The sequence below is a fragment of the Drosophila erecta genome, unplaced genomic scaffold, assembly GCF_003286155.1.
Source record: "Drosophila erecta strain 14021-0224.00,06,07 unplaced genomic scaffold, DereRS2 tig00000092-arrow-pilon, whole genome shotgun sequence".
NCBI lineage: Eukaryota > Metazoa > Arthropoda > Insecta > Diptera > Drosophilidae > Drosophila > Drosophila erecta.
This window is the reverse complement of record NW_020825207.1, coordinates 14032785-14053419: the sequence shown is the minus strand read 5'-3', so window position 1 is coordinate 14053419 and position 20635 is coordinate 14032785. Positions and strand designations below refer to the sequence as shown.

Below are 20635 nucleotides of genomic sequence, written 5' to 3'. Positions count from 1 at the left end.
GCGAACGGATTTCTGGTCTCGTTTCGCCAGGGACTTTTGTTTTTCAATTGCCATTTGCCATATTTGCGGCAATTGTTTTCGTTTTCTCCAGCAGTAAATACAATTGCAGGCGGGCGAATGCTCTATGTGTCTGCGCATGGCATGCACAGAGCACAAAACTTGCCAATTTAGGACAAATACTCAAAATAAATAGTTGCTTGATCTAGGAATTTGTAATATAAATGTCGCATAAAAGGCTTAGGAACCATAAGAGCTATTTATTTGTTCCATATTCAATTTGTGATATAAGGAAATTTGACATTAAACTTTGCTTCTGTAGGTGAGTTATTGCCACAAGTAATGCACAGCCATCGACGGATTGGAAAATTCTTCTTAAGTTCTGGGTGATACTCTCCGAATTGAACAATTTTTTTCTCTCTGCACTCAGAGTGAATTTCCGGCTTAAGTTTGACTAGTGCAACAGACTTTAGCTACGGTTATAGCGCCTCCGGTTTGTCCTATCAGCTGGCAAGGAGCAGCACAAATGGGATATAATGGAAGCTTGTTATGTGCAGTCGCTCGTTGGGCCACACACACACACACCCACACACACACTAACAGTCACACACAGATATCACACACACAAGCCAACGCACTTGTTAGTTTCCTTCCATTTCTTATGCTTATCAAGCGAAGCTTTTCCAACGTGCCAACAAACGAGGAAAAACAACAGGAAAAGCTGGAAGAGCAAAGAGTAAGGGGCAGCATTTGATTGCCCGGAGCTGTTTTTCCGGCGTGCAGTTTTCACTCTGTCGATGTTTAAGTGGCACGGCTTTGCCAAACCGTCACAGTCAAACCTGTCTCAGTTTGATCAATTCTTTCAGCTATACTGTCAGATATTCCGAGCACTTAAGGGATCGCCTATCTAGTACAACATCATACCTTGGACTTTTGGTGCTTACCCGTCAGCTGTCTTACAGAAAATGCCATATGAGTAATGTAAATGTGCAACAATTATTCGATTACAACTACTCGTTATCATTCAATGGGTTGGAGCTTAAAGCTACGAATTGCGGAGCTCTTGATTGAAAATTCAGCATTTCTTGGTTCGAAATTTCTCTTTCGTATATTTTATTGGTGCTCTTATTTCCAAAAAAATTTACTTTCAATAGGAGCTTTTAAAAATGTTTTATAAGCAATAAACAAACCTTGAGGAAAATAAATTAAGAATGCCATTACCAGCACAATATAATTGGTTATTTTGCTTATGCAATGGCTATGCACCGCTATGCAGTATTATGAAACTGTAGTACACAAGGGTTTTTCCTATACTTTTTCAGTACTTTTCCAAATGTTAGTTCAAGGCGATTCCATTCGAAGTCCAATACAACACGCATGATATGACATTGTGGTTGGATATTAAAGCTGATAACAGATCAAAGGTTTTCTTCTCCATCTCAAATGTCCATATATTACATTATTTCCTGGGTGTTGGCTTGTGGTTTATATTACCGATAAACCTCAGTAAATGGTTTAGCTTTTCCATAAATTTCGACAACACGTGGGCAATCATTTTCTGGGAAAATTTTTGTATCACGCGACCTAACTTGGAATTTTTATTTCACGCTACAATTCCCATTTTTATAAACATCCATAGCCCCAATTGAAATGCAGAAATAGTTCGGGACAATACCATTTTATTCTTTCGTTTAGCTTAGTTATACAAGTAGCTTGGATCCGAAGTCGAATTTGAGAAAGTAGAAGTAACGCGAGTATTGAGTTGAATGCATGGACTAATTAAAGGTGCATTTACATATATTCAAATAGCTTAAGCCTACGATTGCTTTGTGTTGATTTGGGCCTTCGCAGGTCTCAGGTAGTTGTGGACATAAAATTTGCCAAACAGATAAATGAAGACCACGCCTTGCAGCATATTCAGATAGAGAATACCGCGGGGAACCCCACAATTCGGCGAAAAGAATCTCACATAGATGGCGTAGCTGAGCAGCATTAGGAACTGGCAGAGCTGAGTCAGTGTTATGTACTTCTTCCACCAGATATTGGCCCTCACTCCGGGATATTCTGAGGACAGAAAGTAGTAGAAATACATGACCGTGTGCACCAAGGAGTTGAGCAATCCAACGACATTGAAGTGGCCACCGGTTCCATAGTATCGTGTTAGGGCGTAACTACCGAAGGACATGAACACGTGGTGATATATGTGCAGAAAGGTGATCTGCTTATAGCTCTTTCGCAGCACAAAGAACACAGTGTCCATTAGATCGAGAATCTTGTTCAGCAAATATGCGGCATGCAACACTCGTTCAGTTTGTTTGCGCTCATGGCCATCGGGAAAGCTCACAATGCAGTGCAGATTGCAGATGCCCTCGATGAAGAGATAATAGAATACCTGGAAAATAAAGGGGCACGCTTATTAATTGCAGTACGAATGTTCTGTCTCAAAACTCACCGTGCCGAAGTAGAGACCATTGTAAAGCACCTGAAACAGGTTGTAGACCTTCAAGACCGTTTTCAAATCATATGGCTTCCGGTTTTTCATGTAGATCTTGCCCAACTTGAGGACAAACAGCAGATAAGCTATCAAAATCAGTGTGATGGGCCATGGTGAACCAGCCAGCGGAATTGGGTTGGGATCTGACGAGGTTTCAAAAGGAATTATATAGCTATGTGTAGTACAGCAAATTACCGAACATACCCGCTTGAGGTAAGCGCAAGTATCGGAGCATTATTATTGGGTTGAATGTTGTTTGAGGAACCGCTAGCGACTGTTCAGCAGTCTTGAAACATTCCAGTTTGTTTTATCGAAATGACGCCAAATCAAATGAAATAATGTATTATTCAGCTATTTGAACTGCGATGTCTGTCCCACATTTCGGTATGAGAGACCCTGAATAAAACGCTCAATCTAGTCACACTCAACTGAGGCCGACTCAATTGCGTAAAGAGTACTACAATGTATTTATGAATCACTGCTGTTTGCTCTTGGCTTTGACATAGGTTTGATAGTAAAAGTTCCCAAACATGACAATCATGGAAAGGGAAACTCCCAGCTGAAGGAACTGCTGGAACTTGGGAACACGGCAACCGGGATGCAGCCACAATGTCAGGACAGATTGTGTGAGGAGGATCACAAACTGTATGATTTGCAGCTTGGTGATGTACTGTTTAAGCCAGAATGTGTTCTTCACGTTCGGATACCAAGCAGATGCAAAATAGTAGGCGTACATCACCGCGTGCACAAATGAGTTGAGGTATCCCATCAGATTGTACTGTCCTCCGGGTCCGTAGGAATAGTATACGAAGGACACAGCCAACACCATTAATACATGATGGTAGACATGGAGTACGGTGATTTGCTTGGAGCTCTTTCTCAGCACAAAGAATACGGTGTCCATCAGGTCAATCACCTTGTTGATGAAAAATAAGTATGTTAGCCAACGATCGGTATCTTTATATGGATGATCCCAAGGCAGACTTTCCATGCAGCGGAGGTCGTACAATTTCCAGATAAAAAAAAAACGTGTGCCCTGCAAGAACAAAAATATAATATTGATTCTTTGTAGAAATGCAATCGGTTAAAATGCCCACCATCACAAAAAAGGCGGAGTTCATCAAAACTTGGCAGAAATTATAGATTAACATTGTCTTTCGAATGTTGAAGGGCTTGCGAAATCTCATAAAATCGGGGCCCACTTTGAAAATCAGCAGCAGGTAACCCAAAATTATTACAATCGCTGGCAGAGGTGTTCTCAGCATGGGCGGAGGGACGGGATCTGTGGGTATTATTATAAAGTATGATCGATCAGCTACAGATGCAACAATCAGACTGACCTGCCGGCAGCTTCCGGAAAATTTCAAATAGTGTGAAATTCATGATGACTCCGTGGAATGCAACTGAGGAGCGCGCTTGCCATTCACCACCCTATATACCAATGCGCCTGCAAGAATACATATATTCCGAGCCAAAGCACAATGACAACTGATTATGTATGCCTCTTTAGACACTATGCTATGCCCTGACCAGGAGTCGTCTAGATTTGAATTTCTAACAAAAATTCTAATTCATCCGCATGCAATGCATGGATCCACTTTGGGGTCGCCACTTTCGGGGTGGTTCGCCTTCGGGGCATTTAGTGCTTAGTGTTTAGTACATGCAACAAATTTATACATTCAAAATGAGATATCAAATTTTCCAAGGACTACTTGCTGAAACTGTTTTCAATAAATTGCAATTGCAAGAGACCAAATATATTGAAAGTGTGAGTATTGAAATATTGCAATGAATTTGTACTCGTTGGCAAACTTTTTATATTTTAAAAATTTTATAGAAACTGTACACAGAAGGGCGAAATAAAAATGATGAAAAGCTTAAATATACGTTTTATTTATACATAATTTATAGACCGGATTTGCCTAACCGATTTCATTGTTTTGCCACTCTTTTCAGTGGTTTAAAGCATTTTGGCGGACAATAGACGATGGCTCTGGGCAACATCAGGAGCAGCAGCCAAATCGGACGAGGCCATTACGGCTTTAATCCCAGGAAAGGAGCAACAACAGCCACATCAGCAGCAGCAACAAATACAATTACGAAACAACAATAAGGTCAGGACATGGTGCCACCGATGATGATGATGATGATGATGATGTTAGGAAACTTCCGTTTTGTTTGCCCGGTCGGAAATGAGGCTCAATATGTCGCCCAGTCACAGGTTGCCTTTCCAACTCTGTGAGCAGTGACCTCGAACGCATAGAGCTGAAGGAATCCCGCCCCTCGATTGCCTGGAATTTAATTAAAGCGCAAAAAACACGAAACGAACTCCTGCGATAAGGGTCGAAACAAAAGAGCAGTTTCTCCCCCGAGGGGGTGGAGGAGAAGGCGGCGTGGGTGTGTCGGTGGGTTTGGCCCATAAATCTAACCGCCCACCAGCAACCCGGCAATCCGGCAGCAACTCATGTTGCACGTTGCTGCAATCGAGCTGGCCCACGTCCACTGGCCAATTAGCTGCAGCAACAGCCGAAAGCGGCAATCGTTTGGGCTCCATTGAACGCGTTCTCCAGCCGAGCGCAGCTGCCTCTCTGATGACTGCCGCCAAAAGACGTGCGAGCAGCAGCAACAGCAGCAGCAGCGGCAGCAGTAATGGCAACGAACAGCACTCCCAGCAGCAACATCTGCAGCAGCAACATCTGCAGCTGCAGCAGCAGCAACAGCAGCAGGCCCAGCCAAACGAGTACCAACAGCTGCTGCAGCATCCCCACCATCACTACCAGCAACACTACAGCGGCAACAGCAACACCAGCGGCAGCAACGGCAGCAGCAGCAGCAACACGCAGCAATACCACCAGAGACAGCAGCAACACCAGGCGACACTGCGCGATTGCTCCGTCAAATTGCCGCTGGATATCCTGTGAGTACGGCCAACAAATCATTTTGGGTTCAGGTTCCGCTTTTGCACGTAGCCGATAAAAAGGTCAAGCCCACCACTGCGATCTCCCCAAGGGAATCTGGTGCGGAGATAGCCGCACGTCTGGATGGTTTAATAAAATTTACATTTTAACAGCGCGATTGAAAATTGCATTAACTTTAACGGCACAGCATTTGCTCGATTCGAATTTACCGCGCTGCTGCACAGAAAACCAGTCCACTCCAGTCCAGTCCCACAAAATGAATCTGGGAATTATAAATATTTACCCAAGGAGCAGCGGTGGGCAGAAGACAAAGCACATCAGGCAGAGGACCAGGGAACCAGGGGACCAGAGACAGGGACAAATGAAGCGTTTCAAATGCTTAGCACTGCGAAATGGAACTTATACCAGTTTTGTCAGGATTAGAGTGCCTGAGCCCGTCCTTAAAGCTTTGCGTTCGGCGGGGATTTGGGCTTAAAGGCTGCCAGCCAACCTAGAAAGTGTGTGACAACGACAGGATAAAAAGGAGCAGAAGCAGGAGCAGAAGCAGAAGCAGTTAGAGGAGGAGGACTCCTTACTGGGTGGCGCTGCGTTTATGCAGATCGCAGTCAAGTGGCGGGCCGCCTTGTGGAGCGCAAAACGAGGCCAGTCGCAGCCGGGCTGGTACACAGGGAGAAATAAATGGGCGGAAGGGGGCTGCTGAAATCAGGACTTGCTTCGTTTTGCACAAGGCATATTGGGAAGATCTCTGGCTAAGTTCTCAAGGCGATACTTATTATTCCTTGCAAGCATTATCCATTATTTATATTTCTAGGAAGGCCTTTCTCTCAGTGTTGTTACTGCAGCTGCGGGCTTAAAACGGGTTAAGAAAATGTAAAACAAAAACAACAGCTGGGAATATAAAAAGAACTTAAAGCGTGTCGACAACTGGCAGAAAAAGAGAAGTGAGCTGGGGGGAATTAGGGGATCCAGGGCGAAAATGTGGAAATGGGGCTATGTAGAATGGCAGGAAGTCGAGCGACTTGCTCGGTCTGGCTCTGAGGTTGCTCCGTGCGCCACAAACGGCGCCGTCGAGTGAAGTGCCTCGACTCCTTGCGGGCCTGCAGCCCAGTGTGTCGTTACTTTTAACGAGGTGTCGCATGCGAAGTGGATGAGGCGGCGGCAGGGGTAACTCCATAGGCGAAGCCACCAGTTGCCACACGTTTCCACGTTTCCGCACCACCATCACTTTGCCTCTTCCACCACGCCCCTACTCTGTATATGAAATTGCACTTAGCCGCAGACTGGCAGCAGCGCCTTCTGTCACCTGACCAACTGCTCACCCCCACCATTCCCGCGCCGTGCACCGTGCACAGTGCACCGTGCAGCGTGCAGCTGCGGCATGCTGCAAATGAAGTCATCCATTAGGCCACGTTACGTATACGCCTAGTGTGCTGCAATGTGGTGCTCATAATAATGCTGCCAGTGTTTGTTGCGGTCTAAGCGGAAACGTTTATAATGGAATTCGCTTAAGCGCCGCCGGACGTGAGCGTTCAGGTGCTGGCTAAAAATGGAGGACCGCGTCCAGAGTGTCGTCTTGCTAATTTAGCTAAGGGCAGCCGGAAAAGGAGGAAAAGGAAGGAGCAGCAGTGGTGTGCTGGGAAACCGGCAGCCCTAATTACTCAGCACAGTGGGAAGGGCAATCTAATTAGCTGAAACCAAAACCAAATCCTAATCGATGTCCTCTCTACTATATACCCGTATTTCTCTTTGTAGATGGCTACCGAAGTCGGCAATGCGGCCGGCGGGTCCTGATACCTCGCCCACGGACTGCATCCTGGTGGTGGGCGTGTCCCGTCCAAAATTGGCCGTCGTCTTCCTTACGGTCATGTTGATCTCGCTGTTCCTCACCTTCCACGTCCTGTACGATAGTGCCGTGTACAATATTCAGGCGGCCCAGGCTGTCCACGAAAGGCATCGATTATCTATGGCCGCCTCCGCCTCCGCATCGGCTCTGGCATCCTCCTCCTCCTCGTCGTCCAGTTCCGGCGGCTCCTCCTTCTCCCCGTTCTCCTCCTCCGCCGGCGGCGCCTCCAATCATCTGCCCGTGTTCGTGAAGCCCGTGCCCAGCTCCAATCAGCTCAGCCATCCCATGGTCTTTCCCTCCAGCCGAGTGCACTTTCCAAAAACCAGTCGACGGTTGCCACAGGTAAGTCCTGAGTAAATTGGATAAATTCTTAAATAGTTTACCGACGATACAGCCAGGAATAGGTAATTAATGTACCTTGTTTTATTGAGACTGGAAATAGAATAATGAGGCCACTAGAATATGTTTTAAACTAGCACAAACCAGACCTGCTTTTCATACATGTATGGTAACTATGTAGTTTCCCTGTATGCATATGGATAGTATGTGTGGCAGTCAGTTTGGGGCCCGACTAATTGCTGCAATTTGCATGTTCGTGTTCTTTTGGCTCGACTTCCGCACCCAGGCACTCATCATCGGTGTACGAAAGTGCGGAACACGGGCGCTGCTGGAGATGCTCTACCTGCATCCGCGGATCCAGAAGGCCGGCGGCGAGGTGCACTTCTTCGACCGGGACGAGAACTACCTGAAGGGTCTGGAGTGGTACCGCAAGAAGATGCCGCACTCCTTCCGTGGCCAGATAACCATCGAGAAGAGTCCCAGCTACTTTGTGTCGCCAGAGGTGAGTGTTCCCAGACATTTTTATGTGGCTTCGCTTTGATCTCTAATTGGCAATTAGAATTGCCTTTCTCTCGGCCTGTCCATAATTATTAATTAACTGTCGGCCGGCTTGGACGTGGCACTTCTACTACTGCCGGCTGGCCATCTATCAAATTAAACTGAAACGCTGGCCATGTCCCGGCCAATTTCCGTGTCCATGTCGGCAGCCGGAGCGGAAATGTTTGCAAATTCATTTGGCAAACGGCTACGTCTAACACCCGGACCGAACCGAACCGAACCGAACCGAATCGCTTTTTGGGCCAGGTTTTATTATTGTTTCTTTTCCGGTCGCCTTGTATTTGTTGCCCTGCCGCAGAGTGTCACAAAATTGGGTTTTTGGCCTGATGCAATTTCGCTGCGAGCCGGAAGTTGCATGTGCCACACTCGGGCCAAGGTGAACGTTGCCTTGCATCCCATCCTCCTGACAGGGCAATATTTTATCCAGTTTCATTTCAATTTTAACTGCCTCGTCGCCGTGTCTCCGTCTCCACTGCAGTGGATGCTGCGTTTCAATTTGTCGCTGGATGTCGTTGCTCCTCCACACCACTCCACTCCACTCCACTGATTCACATAAATCTTCATTAATATTGGTATTAATATTTATTGAGATGGAACTGGCGGGAGCAAGGCCAACTAATGCCACCGAAACGGAGCTCCCTCAGCGCAAAACGTCAAATTATCCTGTGGAGCAGCATAAATAATGCATCCAACTCTCCAGGGTGCACTTTGGCCTCAAAGTAAAACCCTCGATCTGCTCCCATCCGATATGTCAGATGCATTTTGGCTGCATTAAAGATTCAGCGAAATGCACATTCCCAAATGGTTCACCAACGTGAATAATTCGGAAACGCTTGAGTGCCCAGGCGACCAAGGCAAAAACAAAATACAATATTGAGGAACACAAAAAAGTTATGAACTTGTTGCACGGCCTGCTGGCTCTTATTGAAATTGATTAATTTTATTTACTCGGCTCGTTCCGCCCATTTGAGAGGCGAGGCGAGGCTATTTATACAACGTGGCAAATTCAAGGACCCCGCCGGAGTCGACTATGGACTCGTTCTGCCAACATTGTACGGCAATATTTTCCGGCTTAATTAAATTGTTCACAGCACACTTGCTGCGGAAGTGCAGCAGCAGGGGGCGGATAGTGGGCAGCAGGGGGCGTGGCTGCCACAAAAGGCTGCAAATTAAAGCCAACAAAAGGGGCGACCAAGTTCCTCTGAAAATGTAGCTGCCAGAGTTTGCAATTATTATCGATTGTTGGCAGGCACACGGCATAAATTCATTAATTGGATGGAAGGAAGGCACAGCATCAGATTTACACACAGTCCACCTTGAGAAAATATCGAACACAACTGCAAAAAAGCCTCACTATTATTTCCGAATTAACTTGCTTTCTTTTGGCTATTAAAGCATGCTATTTATTTTGATGAAATATCGTTTTTCCGTTCCAGCTCCCAACTTAATTAAATTCTTTTTCATGTGCTTATTAGCGCGTGGAATGTTCTTTATTGTTGTGTTTTCCGCCAAATATGATAGGTTATTTTAATATTTGCATAAAATAATACGGCAAAAACTATACGCTTTGGGTAAACAAGTTTGCTCCTTTTTATTGGCCTTTTTTGAATATTATATTACTCCATTTTGGCAAAATGCCTAAAACAAATATTATTAACTTAAATACACTTGTATATCTAGCGCTGCTGAACAAAGCGTACAAGCTAATTAGACAAGACTAATATTTTGAATATTTTTAATAATATTTTTTCATAAATCGATCGCTGCTCGATAAAAGAATTGAACATATTCTGCTGCGCAGTGAACTTACCACATATTTCCCTTTTAATTAGCCCCATTTAAATTGTTGGGTAAACATGTTTCCTGACTCTGCGTATATTCCAGGTGCCGGAACGCGTTCGGGCCATGAATGCGAGCATCAAGCTGCTGCTGATTGTCCGGGAGCCGGTGACCCGGGCCATTTCGGACTACACGCAGCTGCGTAGCCATGCGGCCACTGCCATCCTGCCGCTGGCCGACAAGGATCCACCTAGTCCGAGGGAGAGCTCGGGCGGTGGGTCAGGTGGCGGTGGAGGTGGAGGAAGCGGGACCGCAGCTGCCAAGATGCCAACACAATCACTGCTGTATGCCAAACTGCAGTCGGCCCGTGGCTATGACAATGCCCTGGTGGGTGGCAGTGGGGCGGGCGCCAAGGAGACCAAAGGCAGAACGGTATCTGCGTCTTCGTTGGCCAGGAGACAGGCGCTGGGCAGTGGCGGTGTCGCTGTCGGTGGAGCTGCGATGACCACGACTACAATGTCGCCATTGGCGAGCGCCGCCCAAATGGCAGCCAAGTAAGTGAACCGAACTGAGCCACTTCCCTCCATGCACTCGCTTTTCCCCTTCCCCTTCCGCTGCTGCTTGACATGCAAATGAAATGCAAACTGCAAATGAAAGTTGCCCAAAATGCGACTCTTGTCCTTGGCTCTGGCTGCTCCTGCCACGGCCTCTGTCCCCGTCGCGCCGATGGTGAAACTTTCTTGCTGCGGCCTCACTTGTTGACAGAGGTTGTGTGGCAGGATGGGGGCCAAAGGAGCCAAAGGAGCCAACGGAGCCAAGGACTCTGTTTAACATGGTCGTCGGCGAGCTGGAGTAGGGAAAGGGAAGTGGGAGCTGCTCATTTGCAGCTGCTGGCAATTCAATTTGCCATCCTTGTCGAAAGGGAGATTTAAAACCCTCGCCTGCTTTCACCCCCTTCGCAGGTCTTTTGAGGAGCTGGCCATATTTCCCAATGGCACCGTTAACGAGGCTTATCGACCGCTCAGCATCTCCATGTACCATGTCCACCTCCATCGCTGGCTGGAGGTCTTTCCGCGGGAGCAGCTACTGGTGGTCAATGGGGATCGCCTCATCGAGGATCCGGTTTCTCAGCTGAAGCGCATCGAGGCTTTTCTGGGTGAGTAACTTTCTAAGTGCGCTCCGTGATTGCAACTGTGTTTGTTACTCATCTGCAAATGATGCTTGAAAATGCTCTAAAAGCAAGCATATTTTTTATTAATTTATGCCACATTTATCTGTCGATTTCAGGCATTGAGCATCGCGTGAATAGCGAGCACTTTTACTTCAACGAGACCAAGGGCTTCTACTGTCTGCGCTACGACAACGGGGATCGCTGCCTCAGGGAGACGAAGGGCAGGAAGCATCCGCATGTGGATCCCGTGGTGGTCTCCAGACTGCGAAAGTTCTTCGCCGAGTACAATCAGCGGTTCTACGAGCTGGTGGGCGAGGATCTCGGCTGGCCGGAGGAGTAAGCTGGGCGTGGCACATTGGCTGGCCAATGGAAAGCTCTTCGCTGGCCTGGCCGCCAATAAATCTGCAGTTGGTCAGGCGCTTCGCTCACAGTGCAGCCAATTTAATTACAAGGAAGAGCGGTCGATGCACAAAAAAAAAGAAAATCAACGGGCAAAGTTATCCAGGACTTTCATTTGCCCTTTTCCGTTGCATACTTTTGCGGGAGGCGGAGCGCAGTATTTCTGCCTGGCCGAGTCGAGCTACTCTGACAGTTCAATTATGTGCGCGTATTGAAAAATTGCATTCCTATTTTCCCGGGCCAGCCCAACCACCCACTTGCCATACCCATCCCCATTCCCATTCCGATCCCCATCACCACATGCAAATTTGCCTTTGCAGCAGCAAAGAACCAGCGAAGGAACAAGGATCCGCATAAAAAAATATACTAAAATAAACTGCACGCATTTTGCTGTGCAGCAGGCCATGAAAATGTGTGTGCACGAATGGGGCATACTGTCGTATATATATATATACATATAGTATATATGTAGCGAAATGAAAAGCAATATCTACATGATGTTCGAAGGTTACACGTTTTCTACGTCTGCTTGTGTTCTACATATGCGTTCTCTCTCTTCGTGCGTGCGTGTGTGCGTGTGCGCGTGTGTGTGAGTGAATAGGAGTGTTCGAGAGGATAAAAATTAATTAAGCAACTAAATGTGATTTTATAGCATGTAAGCATAGGACAAATTGAAAATGATTGCGATGGGTGCTTGTGGATATATGCTGATGAAGGGACGGAGAGAGAGAGAGACAGATAGAGAGAGATAGAGAGGGGGGGGATATGGAAATCAGGAGTGAAGTGGCAATTCAAAATGTATTTAGACTAACAGTCGGCTGAATTAAATGTGTGCGTACAGAAACATGAACAAAACTAAACATATCACATTTATCATAGCATAGCCTAGTATAGTATAATATGGTGTAGTTTATACACAGCATACATATCAGGGGTACTCGAGGTCCTCAAGCAACTTGAATACTGAATATGATTGAACTAATGCAATTGGTGCGTATGTTACATATCAAAAGCTAAACCAACCATGAAATCGAAACATATCAGCTGCAATCGTCGGCAAATATACAAAAGAAATAAATATACAAGCATATATATATATATATACACATATATATTATATACAAACGTATCGTAGGCAGTAAGTCGGCATCAAATTTGTTGTAAATGACTTTGATTTTGACCTAGTTTGTAGTGCGCGATGTGTCACGGAATCGTCATAGACAAACTTCTAGTTGAATATAGCCATATTCTAGGTTAATATCGCACTGCCTAAACCAAAGAATAGTTATGTCTGTTTAGATAATTATACTGCACCCACTTAGTGATAGGTTTATCCAAGATAGTTTTTTAATGCATTTTTAAGCCAGATTATTTTATATTCCTAACGAGAGAAATCCATATCAATTACGGCAACTCTACCTATAGATACACATAATATATATATACAGACAGACACACTTATCAGCTGTTTGGCTAACGTTTAAACATTTCATATGCATATCAAACTCAATGTGAAAAACTTAACCTAGGCTAATACTTTCCGCGACGATCCATCCAATTTCGGTTTACACTGTCATTGAGATATGTGTACGTATTAATACCCCTTTGGTTCCAGTACCAGTTCACAGGGATCTTCAGCACAGAACTCGACTAGCGCTTAATCAATACTAAACAGAAAATAGACTATGGAATGTATAAACTTTGTTTTTACAGTGTATCTCCCTATATACATCCAATGCTGATCTCCTAGCGACAATGGAACCACGAAAGAAATGAAACAAACCAAGCAATATAAATTCAAAGCAAGACTGAAGGTCCTCCGCAGAATATTTTATTCTCCTACTTATTTTTTGTCAGTCACTGAGTTGTATTGAATTATGTAAAACAACCGAATGCAAATATAGTAGCAAAGACAACGAACATTTCTAATTTGTTTATATTTTTATACAGATGCGAAAAGTACATTAACCGAAATCCAGGAAAAATAACCGAAATGGAACCAATTTCCGTTTTCAAATATATTATAGTAATGCGAAATTATATATTAATATACTCAAAGAGCAATTTGTAGTCACATTTTGTCCTCTAACTTGAACTAAGCCAATTGCATACGAAATACATATCAAAAGTTTAACTCAACTCTAGATCCTCCATTGATATTGATATATTGATATAATTGATATTATTGATGTATTGTCTACTTAAATTGAACGTGCAAAACTCAACAACTATAATGTACCTTAAAAATCAACTCTCTATTTCTTTAACTTAAACTCTAATGATAACTCAACTCTTACAACTTATTCAAACTTTCAATGTACATACATATAAAAAAAATATTCAAAAATTATAAAAAAATAAACCAACTAATAACGAAGCAAAATCGTATAGAAATTCAACAAATTGTAAGAAAACCAACAAGAATCAACATTTTATGCTATGGAAAATTTTACGCATGCAATAAATAAATGTAATTCGAAAAACGGAAAATATCTGATTAGTATTTTCTTTTATTTCTTTGGTATTCGATTTATACATTCTACACGAATGTAAGTTTCGGGTAAAAAGCTTCTACAGGTTTTGGACACAAACCTGTGTAAATTTCAAGTAAAATACATCGATTTTATATGGAGTGCATTGGAGTACAATGCAAAGGCATATAGATTATGAAGTAAACCTAGATATATTCAGCTTAATTTACTTTTCTGTAAGCTTAAGCCGGAAAAGCTGAAATTCTGCCTTCTAATTTCTACAGAAAAAGCTTACTCGGCGCAACACATTTTCTCTTGCTTCAGTTTCAGTTGGCAAATTCTCGCCAGCGATAGCAGTTCAAGTAGCCCCGTTAATTTTCAATAAGGAAAATTCTAATTATAAGCTGTTGTATAGTATATTAAGAATGTATACCAGTTTAAACCAGTCGCAGCTTAAAAAACTTAGAATGTGGAAACATTGTAAAATAATCTACCGGAACGTTCCGGGCAGTCAGCTGTGGATTGGTAGGAAATTAACTGTTGGTAGAACACTCAATCAGCAGGTAAGAAGTGGGCACAAAGAGCAAGAGCTTTTAGAGAGCACAAATTTGTTTACAAACAATGACTACATATTTTCGCACACCCAGTTGCAAATTGGAGACACTTCGACGCCTCGCAAAGATGAGAAATGGCAACAGGCCAGGCCGTATGGAGAAATACCTGGTCCAAGCTCCTTGAGAATGCTATCCTTTTTCATGCCAGGCGGTAAGCTATTCGGTTCAAGATTTTTGATGTTATATTAGTATACATTACCCAAAAATCCCACAGGCGCCCTTCGCAATACAAACTTGATTCAGATGAACCGCCGCATGCGAGAGATGTACGGGGATATATACTGCATTCCTGGAATGATGGGAAAACCAAACGTGGTCTTCACTTACAATCCGGAGGACTTCGAGCTGACCTACCGCAACGAGGGTGTTTGGCCCATTCGCATCGGTCTGGAGAGCTTGAGCTACTATCGCAAGACTCACAGACCTGATATCTTCAAAGGTGTTGGTGGCTTGGTATCTGAGTAAGCTAATCTCTTCTTAAGGATAACGCATTTAAAGCGATTTATTTCTAGTCAGGGTCAGGAGTGGGCTGACATTCGCAACAAGGTTAATCCCGTTCTTCTGAAAGTTCAGAGTGTCCGGCAAAATCTACCGCAAATAGACGAGATATCTAAGGAGTTTATAGACAAGTAGGAGTTGATATCACTACAATATCATACAAAGTAAATGCATTTTCGGTTTTTAGATTGGAAACTCAAAGGAATCCAGAGACCCACACTCTGAGCACCGACTTTCACAATCAGCTAAAGATGTGGGCCTTCGAGTCCATTAGCCTTGTGGCTCTGAACACCCGTATGGGATTACTTACAGACAATCCAGATCCCAGTGCCGACCGCCTGGCTAAGCATATGGGTGACTTTTTTAACTATAGCTTCCAGTATGATGTCCAGCCCTCCATTTGGACGTTTTATAAAACCGCTGGCTTTAGGAAGTTCCTTAAAACCTACGACGATATAACCGAGATTACCTCGAATTATATAGAGACGGCAATGGAGCGCTTTGGTAACGATGAAGACCGTAAGACAAAATGCGTTTTGGAGCAGTTGCTGGAACTCAACAAGAAGGTGGCTGTGACCATGGTTATGGACATGCTTATGGCCGGAATTGATACGGTAAGAGATACAACAGAGGCGACATGATTAAGTAGTATATGCCTTCTTTTAGACCTCATCAGCTTGCCTGACGATCCTCTATCACTTGGCTCGCAATCCCTCGAAGCAAGAGAATCTTCGTCGGGAGCTTCTCCGCATAATGCCCAGCCCAAAGGACTCCTTGACGGATGTGAATACCAAAAACATGCCTTATCTGAGAGCCTGCATCAAAGAGGGTCTGCGCATCACCTCCATTACGCCGGGAAACTTTCGCATAACTCCTAAGGACCTGGTGCTGTCGGGCTATCAGGTGCCACGTGGCACTGGAGTCCTGATGGGCGTCCTGGAGCTGTCCAACAGCGATAACTACTTTGCCCAGAGCTCCGACTTCATACCGGAACGCTGGCTTAAGACCGACTTAGCACCGGATATCCTGGCTTGTCCAGCAGCCCGAACTCGCAACCCCTTCGTATACCTGCCATTTGGCTTTGGACCTCGCTCCTGTATTGGCAAAAGGATTGCGGAGCTGGAGATCGAAACGCTGCTGGCGCGACTTTTGCGAAACTACAAGGTCAGCTGGCTGCCCGAAACTCCGATGGAGTACGAGAGCACCATTGTCCTGTCACCCTGCGGTGATATTCGCTTCAAATTGGAACCCGTCGGCGACTCAATGTGATATGTTTAGCCTAAGCTCAAGTACAGACTACCGGTTAAGTTCAGAGATTTACTCGCAGTATTCACTAACAATATGGGAATGTAAAAAAATAGAAGAACGGCTAGCTGGCTAGGAGGAAAATCGAACGATATGACAAGGATATGCTTCCAAGGACTAGCGCCGATTGCGTCCACGATAGCGTTGGTGGGGATGATTGCGTTGACGCTGCTGTTGATTTTGCTGCTGATTCTGATGGAGGACCTCCTTGGGAGTTTGGGGTTGAGTTTTCGCGGTCTCCGGCGTTTGGGGCACCGAATTGTTTGCCTTTTCAGTGGGTTGATCTCTCACCTCCGTCGTAGGCGTGGAGTGGGCTGAGGAACACAGTGACATTAGACAGTTTAAAAACCAGTAATGCTCTTTAATTACTTGCCCAGGACGGATTGAATGCTGGCCCTCTTGAGGAGAGCCTGGCTTCCTAGGCTGGTATTGAAGCAAGTGGGGGAACCTAAATGTGAAAGGAGAAGTACTTAATAATACAAATACTTAAGTGGACATTGAACTAGTTAGCACATAAGGAACTTGGATAGCAGCAGAACACACACCGATGGGGCTATAGAATATGTCTTCGGAGGAGGTGGCGGGAGTTAGGGTGTCAACAGTGGGATAGTTGGATAGATGCGAATCAATTATCGTGGCGGCAACCTCAAGTATCTGGTCGGTTTGGGTATCTGGCTGGGTTTCATCGGCGCGGTAGACAGTGCTCCCGGTTGGGCTACTGCCACTGGTGCTGCAACTATCCTCGGCATCGTCATCTGTTTCGTCGGTTGAGGGTTGGGACTGGGATGGAGGTTCGGATGGGATTTCGGGTTCGGGCTGGGTGTCAGGCTCTGTGTCGGGATCAGGATCACGGGTGGCTGTTGTGTTTGAACACATGCACGGAGTAACAGAAACAGAGGCAGAATACTAACGTTAAAATGTTAATTGGGACGACGTGGTGCGATTCTCGCGTGAGTTACCTGCAGCGGCGGTATTGTTGTACAGTCGGGTGTTCATCGCGGCGGCACTCATGTGTCCTGGCGAAGATTTCCACTCCTCATCCGGCTGGGCAGCAGCTGCTATCGTTATCATTCGGTTGGGAACGGGGGAGAAACAGAGAGAGATTCGAGGTCAGGGCAACGGGAAGGAAATGAAGCGAGGGGGCCAAACTCACAAGAGGCTTGGTGGCTAATTTCGAATTTCGCATTTTGAATTTCTTTATCTGGCCTGCAAATGAATGGATGATCTATGGAAATGACTGAGTCGAGTTCTCGAGCACGAGTTTTGGTGTATTGTTGTATCGGTATTGTATTGTATTTCATGACAACGTTTCAAGTTCAGTTTTCATCAACGCTTAATTCGATAATCGATACTTGGAGTTAACCTAGACTTAGGGGGCTACGCACGAGAGTCTTAATAATGTTCAATGTCCATTACCAACTTCCGCCTGCTCCTTGTCGTTGTTGCCATTGCTGGTTGTCGTTACGTTCAGTTTTCCCTTATCATTTTCCTTCTCCACGGCCTTGTGCACTCCGTTTTCCACCGCCGCTCCAGCTGATTTCTGCTTGGCCTGTGGGGTAAATCTTAATTTATTGGAATACTGAGTGAGGTGTCTAAGTGTAACCCACCTTGTTGACAACCTCATCCACCTCGCCGCTGCTTATTCCTTCGCTGGAGTCGGATTCGGAATCGCTGTCCCCGCTGCTGCTGCTCTCCTCCTCCTCCTCATTGGGCACAAAGTCGGAGTCATCTTCGGAGTTCTCGTTGGCGTACTTGGCCAGCATCTGGTCGATGGTCAGGTCGGCATCGGCATCTGCTTCGGCATCGGCGTCGGCATTGTAGTCCTCCTCCCGCGGGCGCTTAACCACGGAATTGCTTAGTCCCTGTTTCAGCAATTTAGAGACACATTTATTAGCGATTCGTAATTTGCTAATCTTCAAACTTACCTGCTCCGAGTGGTGGACAAACACCCGGCGACTGCTGCTATCCTGCTGTACGCCTGGACGGCACATGGCTCGGGAAAACCACTGGTTGAGCTTCTGGGTCAGACCCTTGCCACTGCCATAAGACACCTCCTGCTGGCGCCGCCTCATCACCTTTAGGCCATGAACTCGAATGGCCCGCAGCTTGCGGCGTCTGGTCTGCATAAAGTAGACCATATCCGTGGGTAATATCGGACCATTGCCGATCAGAAGGGTTCCAACCGATAGCCAAATGCGTGTGAGCCGCAGCAGGACGAGGAGCATCAGGAATGGAATCCAGGGCAAGGGGCGTTCCAAGGGAGCGGCAGACTTTTCTATATTCAAGAGCAAGGCGAATTTAGAGTTCATTACATATTAATATATTTTGAAGAATAATGATCTCATAGCATTCGTCCACAAGCTAAGTTTTTCATATTTCTTTTTGGGCATAGTATTTGATATTTGCTCACCTTGCGGAAGACTCCACTTGGCAGCATCCTCGATCATAGCCAGGGCCTTATCAACCCTTTCGATCACGAATTGGCCAATTCGCGTGCTGGCAAATCGCTCCGCCTGTTCGCGAACCCGGTCGTAAAAGCTGCGTGACTTGTGGAGTTCGATGACTTCTTCCTCGTCGATATGGTCTCGTTGGTTCTGATCCTTGGCTGCCGCCACCGACTTCGTTTCTTGTGCCATCTTGCTGATTCTAAGTTGTATTGGGTTTTAATTAAGATGGATAATAGTGCTATGTACACACATAAAACTCAAACTATGAGTATCTATGGTATGATATGATATGATATAAATCATAATACAGCAGGCTCAAATATAAATGTTGCTGTTTACAGTATATACACCTTTTTAGTGCACATTGTGGTCTTAGCTTGCAATCTGGTCTATAATGCGGCCTAATGGCGATTTAATTCCCGGCAATTACTAGAAGTGCCATCAATTCGGGATTGCCGCGTGATTAGGGGCTGAACAAGCGGATAGTACGGTAATACCTTATTAATAAACCTGACGATGCGAGGTCGTCCGCCGGAGGAACCGAAAGTGGATCGCTTATCGGAGCGGATCGGAACTTCGCACTTGTTTGAGTTTCGGATGGAGGATTGCTTTTGTTTTTCGTTACTGCCGTCTGGCAAAACTTATAGTCGCTATATGCCACCGACAATGACTAACGGCAAAGTTAAGAAGACCTAGCTGCAGAATCAGCAACAAAAATCAAAACAAATTAAGTATTTTATAATTAGACGATTCGAACTTTGTACTATTCTGGCCGGCGGAATAGTTCCAATCGTTGATTACGGGAGATCTCCGTCTGGGAACAATCGTTGTGTGGGTGAGGTTACTAGTTAGGTCATTGGTGATTTTTGAAATAATACGAGTATACCTATCGCGCGTTTGCTCGCACTTGTGAGCACATAAATTACTTTTTAAATTGATAGCATCCATTCCCATTCTTGGCGCTATGAAAGAAATCTGGCGTATAATATAAAGTTACACAAGCACAACACTCAATTATTTGATATTTATAGCGCTTATTGCATCGCCCAGAAAATACGCGAATTCTCAATAAAATAACAAAAATTATAAAATTATCACAAAAATTTGTTCTCGGGATCAAAGTGTATCTTCCTCTCCCATAAAATGCAAAATTAAAAACACTCGGCCACACATGCCGCACTGGAATGAATCGTAGCGAAACCCTGTTAGCCAGTGTAACGAGATGGAAGTGCAGAAGTCCGCTCTTCGGCGAGTGAGGAATGCGGTGTGAAAGGGGCCGATGGAAGAGTAGGGGGAGCAGAGCGAAAGTATAAAGTGCAAGGCACTGGAAGCCGAGCTGATAACGGTAGTTTCGTTTTCCTGCCATAATGGCGATCGCGAATCAGCGGAGAGGCCGCACAAGCCACTTACCGGTCTCTTGGATTTCCTCTCTCACGCTGCCTTGTGCAAGTCTATAAGCACAAACCTGATCAAAACTCTCGAACCAGCCGATCGTTTGCAACAAAACTGCAGTTACTAAAAGATTTTTGGATATGTTAAAACACTTTTGCAGAACTTTCTTCGCAATCCGCCTCAGAATCCTGGAGCAACGATCTACCGGCTGCACAACTCCCGACTGACTGATCAGTGCTTTTGGCTTCACGAGCTCTCGAACCGCCTTCGTCTTGAGCCGGGCACTCGGCTTTGATTCGGCTCCTAGACGAGCAGTCAAGTCAACTATCAAAGGCGCTATCTCTTTTTTGAAATCTCACCGAGTGCCGCTCTTATTCTTACATCTCGCAAGGTGTTGTTTATAGGAAGTC

General features: G+C 45.3%; 5 protein-coding genes across 11 annotated transcripts in view; 2 read left to right on the top strand and 3 right to left on the bottom strand.

Annotated features, from left to right (window-relative positions):
• Nucleotides 1-11909, top strand: part of LOC6547303 (centrosomal and chromosomal factor) — a 42693-nt gene extending 30784 nt beyond the window's left edge. Inside the window, exons 4-9 of the mRNA XM_001974693.3 lie at nucleotides 4448-5408; nucleotides 7162-7594; nucleotides 7878-8093; nucleotides 10034-10482; nucleotides 10891-11084; nucleotides 11216-11909. Of these exons, the coding sequence (XP_001974729.1) occupies nucleotides 5083-5408; nucleotides 7162-7594; nucleotides 7878-8093; nucleotides 10034-10482; nucleotides 10891-11084; nucleotides 11216-11439 (1842 nt within the window). The 5' untranslated portion in view covers nucleotides 4448-5082 and the 3' untranslated portion in view covers nucleotides 11440-11909. The remainder of the gene's footprint in view (nucleotides 1-4447; nucleotides 5409-7161; nucleotides 7595-7877; nucleotides 8094-10033; nucleotides 10483-10890; nucleotides 11085-11215) is intronic.
• LOC6547301 (elongation of very long chain fatty acids protein F) lies at nucleotides 1660-2770 on the bottom strand. The gene is made up of 3 exons (XM_001974691.3): nucleotides 2696-2770; nucleotides 2450-2634; nucleotides 1660-2389 (listed from the first exon to the last, which is right to left on the bottom strand). The coding sequence occupies exons 1-3, from the start codon at nucleotides 2724-2726 to the stop codon at nucleotides 1814-1816; spliced, it is 792 nt and encodes a 263-aa protein (XP_001974727.1). The 5' UTR covers nucleotides 2727-2770; the 3' UTR covers nucleotides 1660-1813.
• Nucleotides 2907-4027, bottom strand: LOC6547302 (elongation of very long chain fatty acids protein F). Its single transcript, XM_001974692.3, has 3 exons — nucleotides 3832-4027; nucleotides 3589-3773; nucleotides 2907-3527 (listed from the first exon to the last, which is right to left on the bottom strand). Exons 1-3 carry the CDS (start codon nucleotides 3872-3874, stop codon nucleotides 2967-2969), a joined length of 789 nt encoding a protein of 262 aa, XP_001974728.1. The 5' UTR covers nucleotides 3875-4027; the 3' UTR covers nucleotides 2907-2966.
• Nucleotides 11910-14301: 2392 nt separating the features above from the next.
• LOC6547304 (probable cytochrome P450 12b2, mitochondrial) lies at nucleotides 14302-16377 on the top strand. The gene is made up of 6 exons (XM_026980660.1): nucleotides 14302-14532; nucleotides 14617-14734; nucleotides 14798-15044; nucleotides 15096-15212; nucleotides 15269-15695; nucleotides 15748-16377. Exons 1-6 carry the CDS (start codon nucleotides 14395-14397, stop codon nucleotides 16348-16350), a joined length of 1650 nt encoding a protein of 549 aa, XP_026836461.1. The 5' UTR covers nucleotides 14302-14394; the 3' UTR covers nucleotides 16351-16377.
• A 7-nt stretch (nucleotides 16378-16384) lies between these two features.
• LOC6547306 (clumping factor A) lies at nucleotides 16385-20509 on the bottom strand. Of its 7 annotated transcripts, none has more exons than XM_015156379.2 (9): nucleotides 20244-20509; nucleotides 18797-19032; nucleotides 18312-18661; nucleotides 17994-18248; nucleotides 17803-17935; nucleotides 17346-17444; nucleotides 16932-17243; nucleotides 16760-16834; nucleotides 16385-16700 (listed from the first exon to the last, which is right to left on the bottom strand). In XM_015156379.2, exons 2-9 carry the CDS (start codon nucleotides 19020-19022, stop codon nucleotides 16504-16506), a joined length of 1647 nt encoding a protein of 548 aa, XP_015011865.1. In that variant the 5' UTR covers nucleotides 19023-19032; nucleotides 20244-20509; the 3' UTR covers nucleotides 16385-16503. The 7 variants fall into 7 exon arrangements, with proteins under 7 accessions (XP_015011865.1, XP_026836463.1, XP_026836465.1 ...); XM_026980662.1 differs by having other exon boundaries at nucleotides 17346-17441; XM_026980663.1 differs by having other exon boundaries at nucleotides 16574-16700; nucleotides 16756-16834.
• Between the last annotated feature and the right edge of the window lie 126 nt (nucleotides 20510-20635).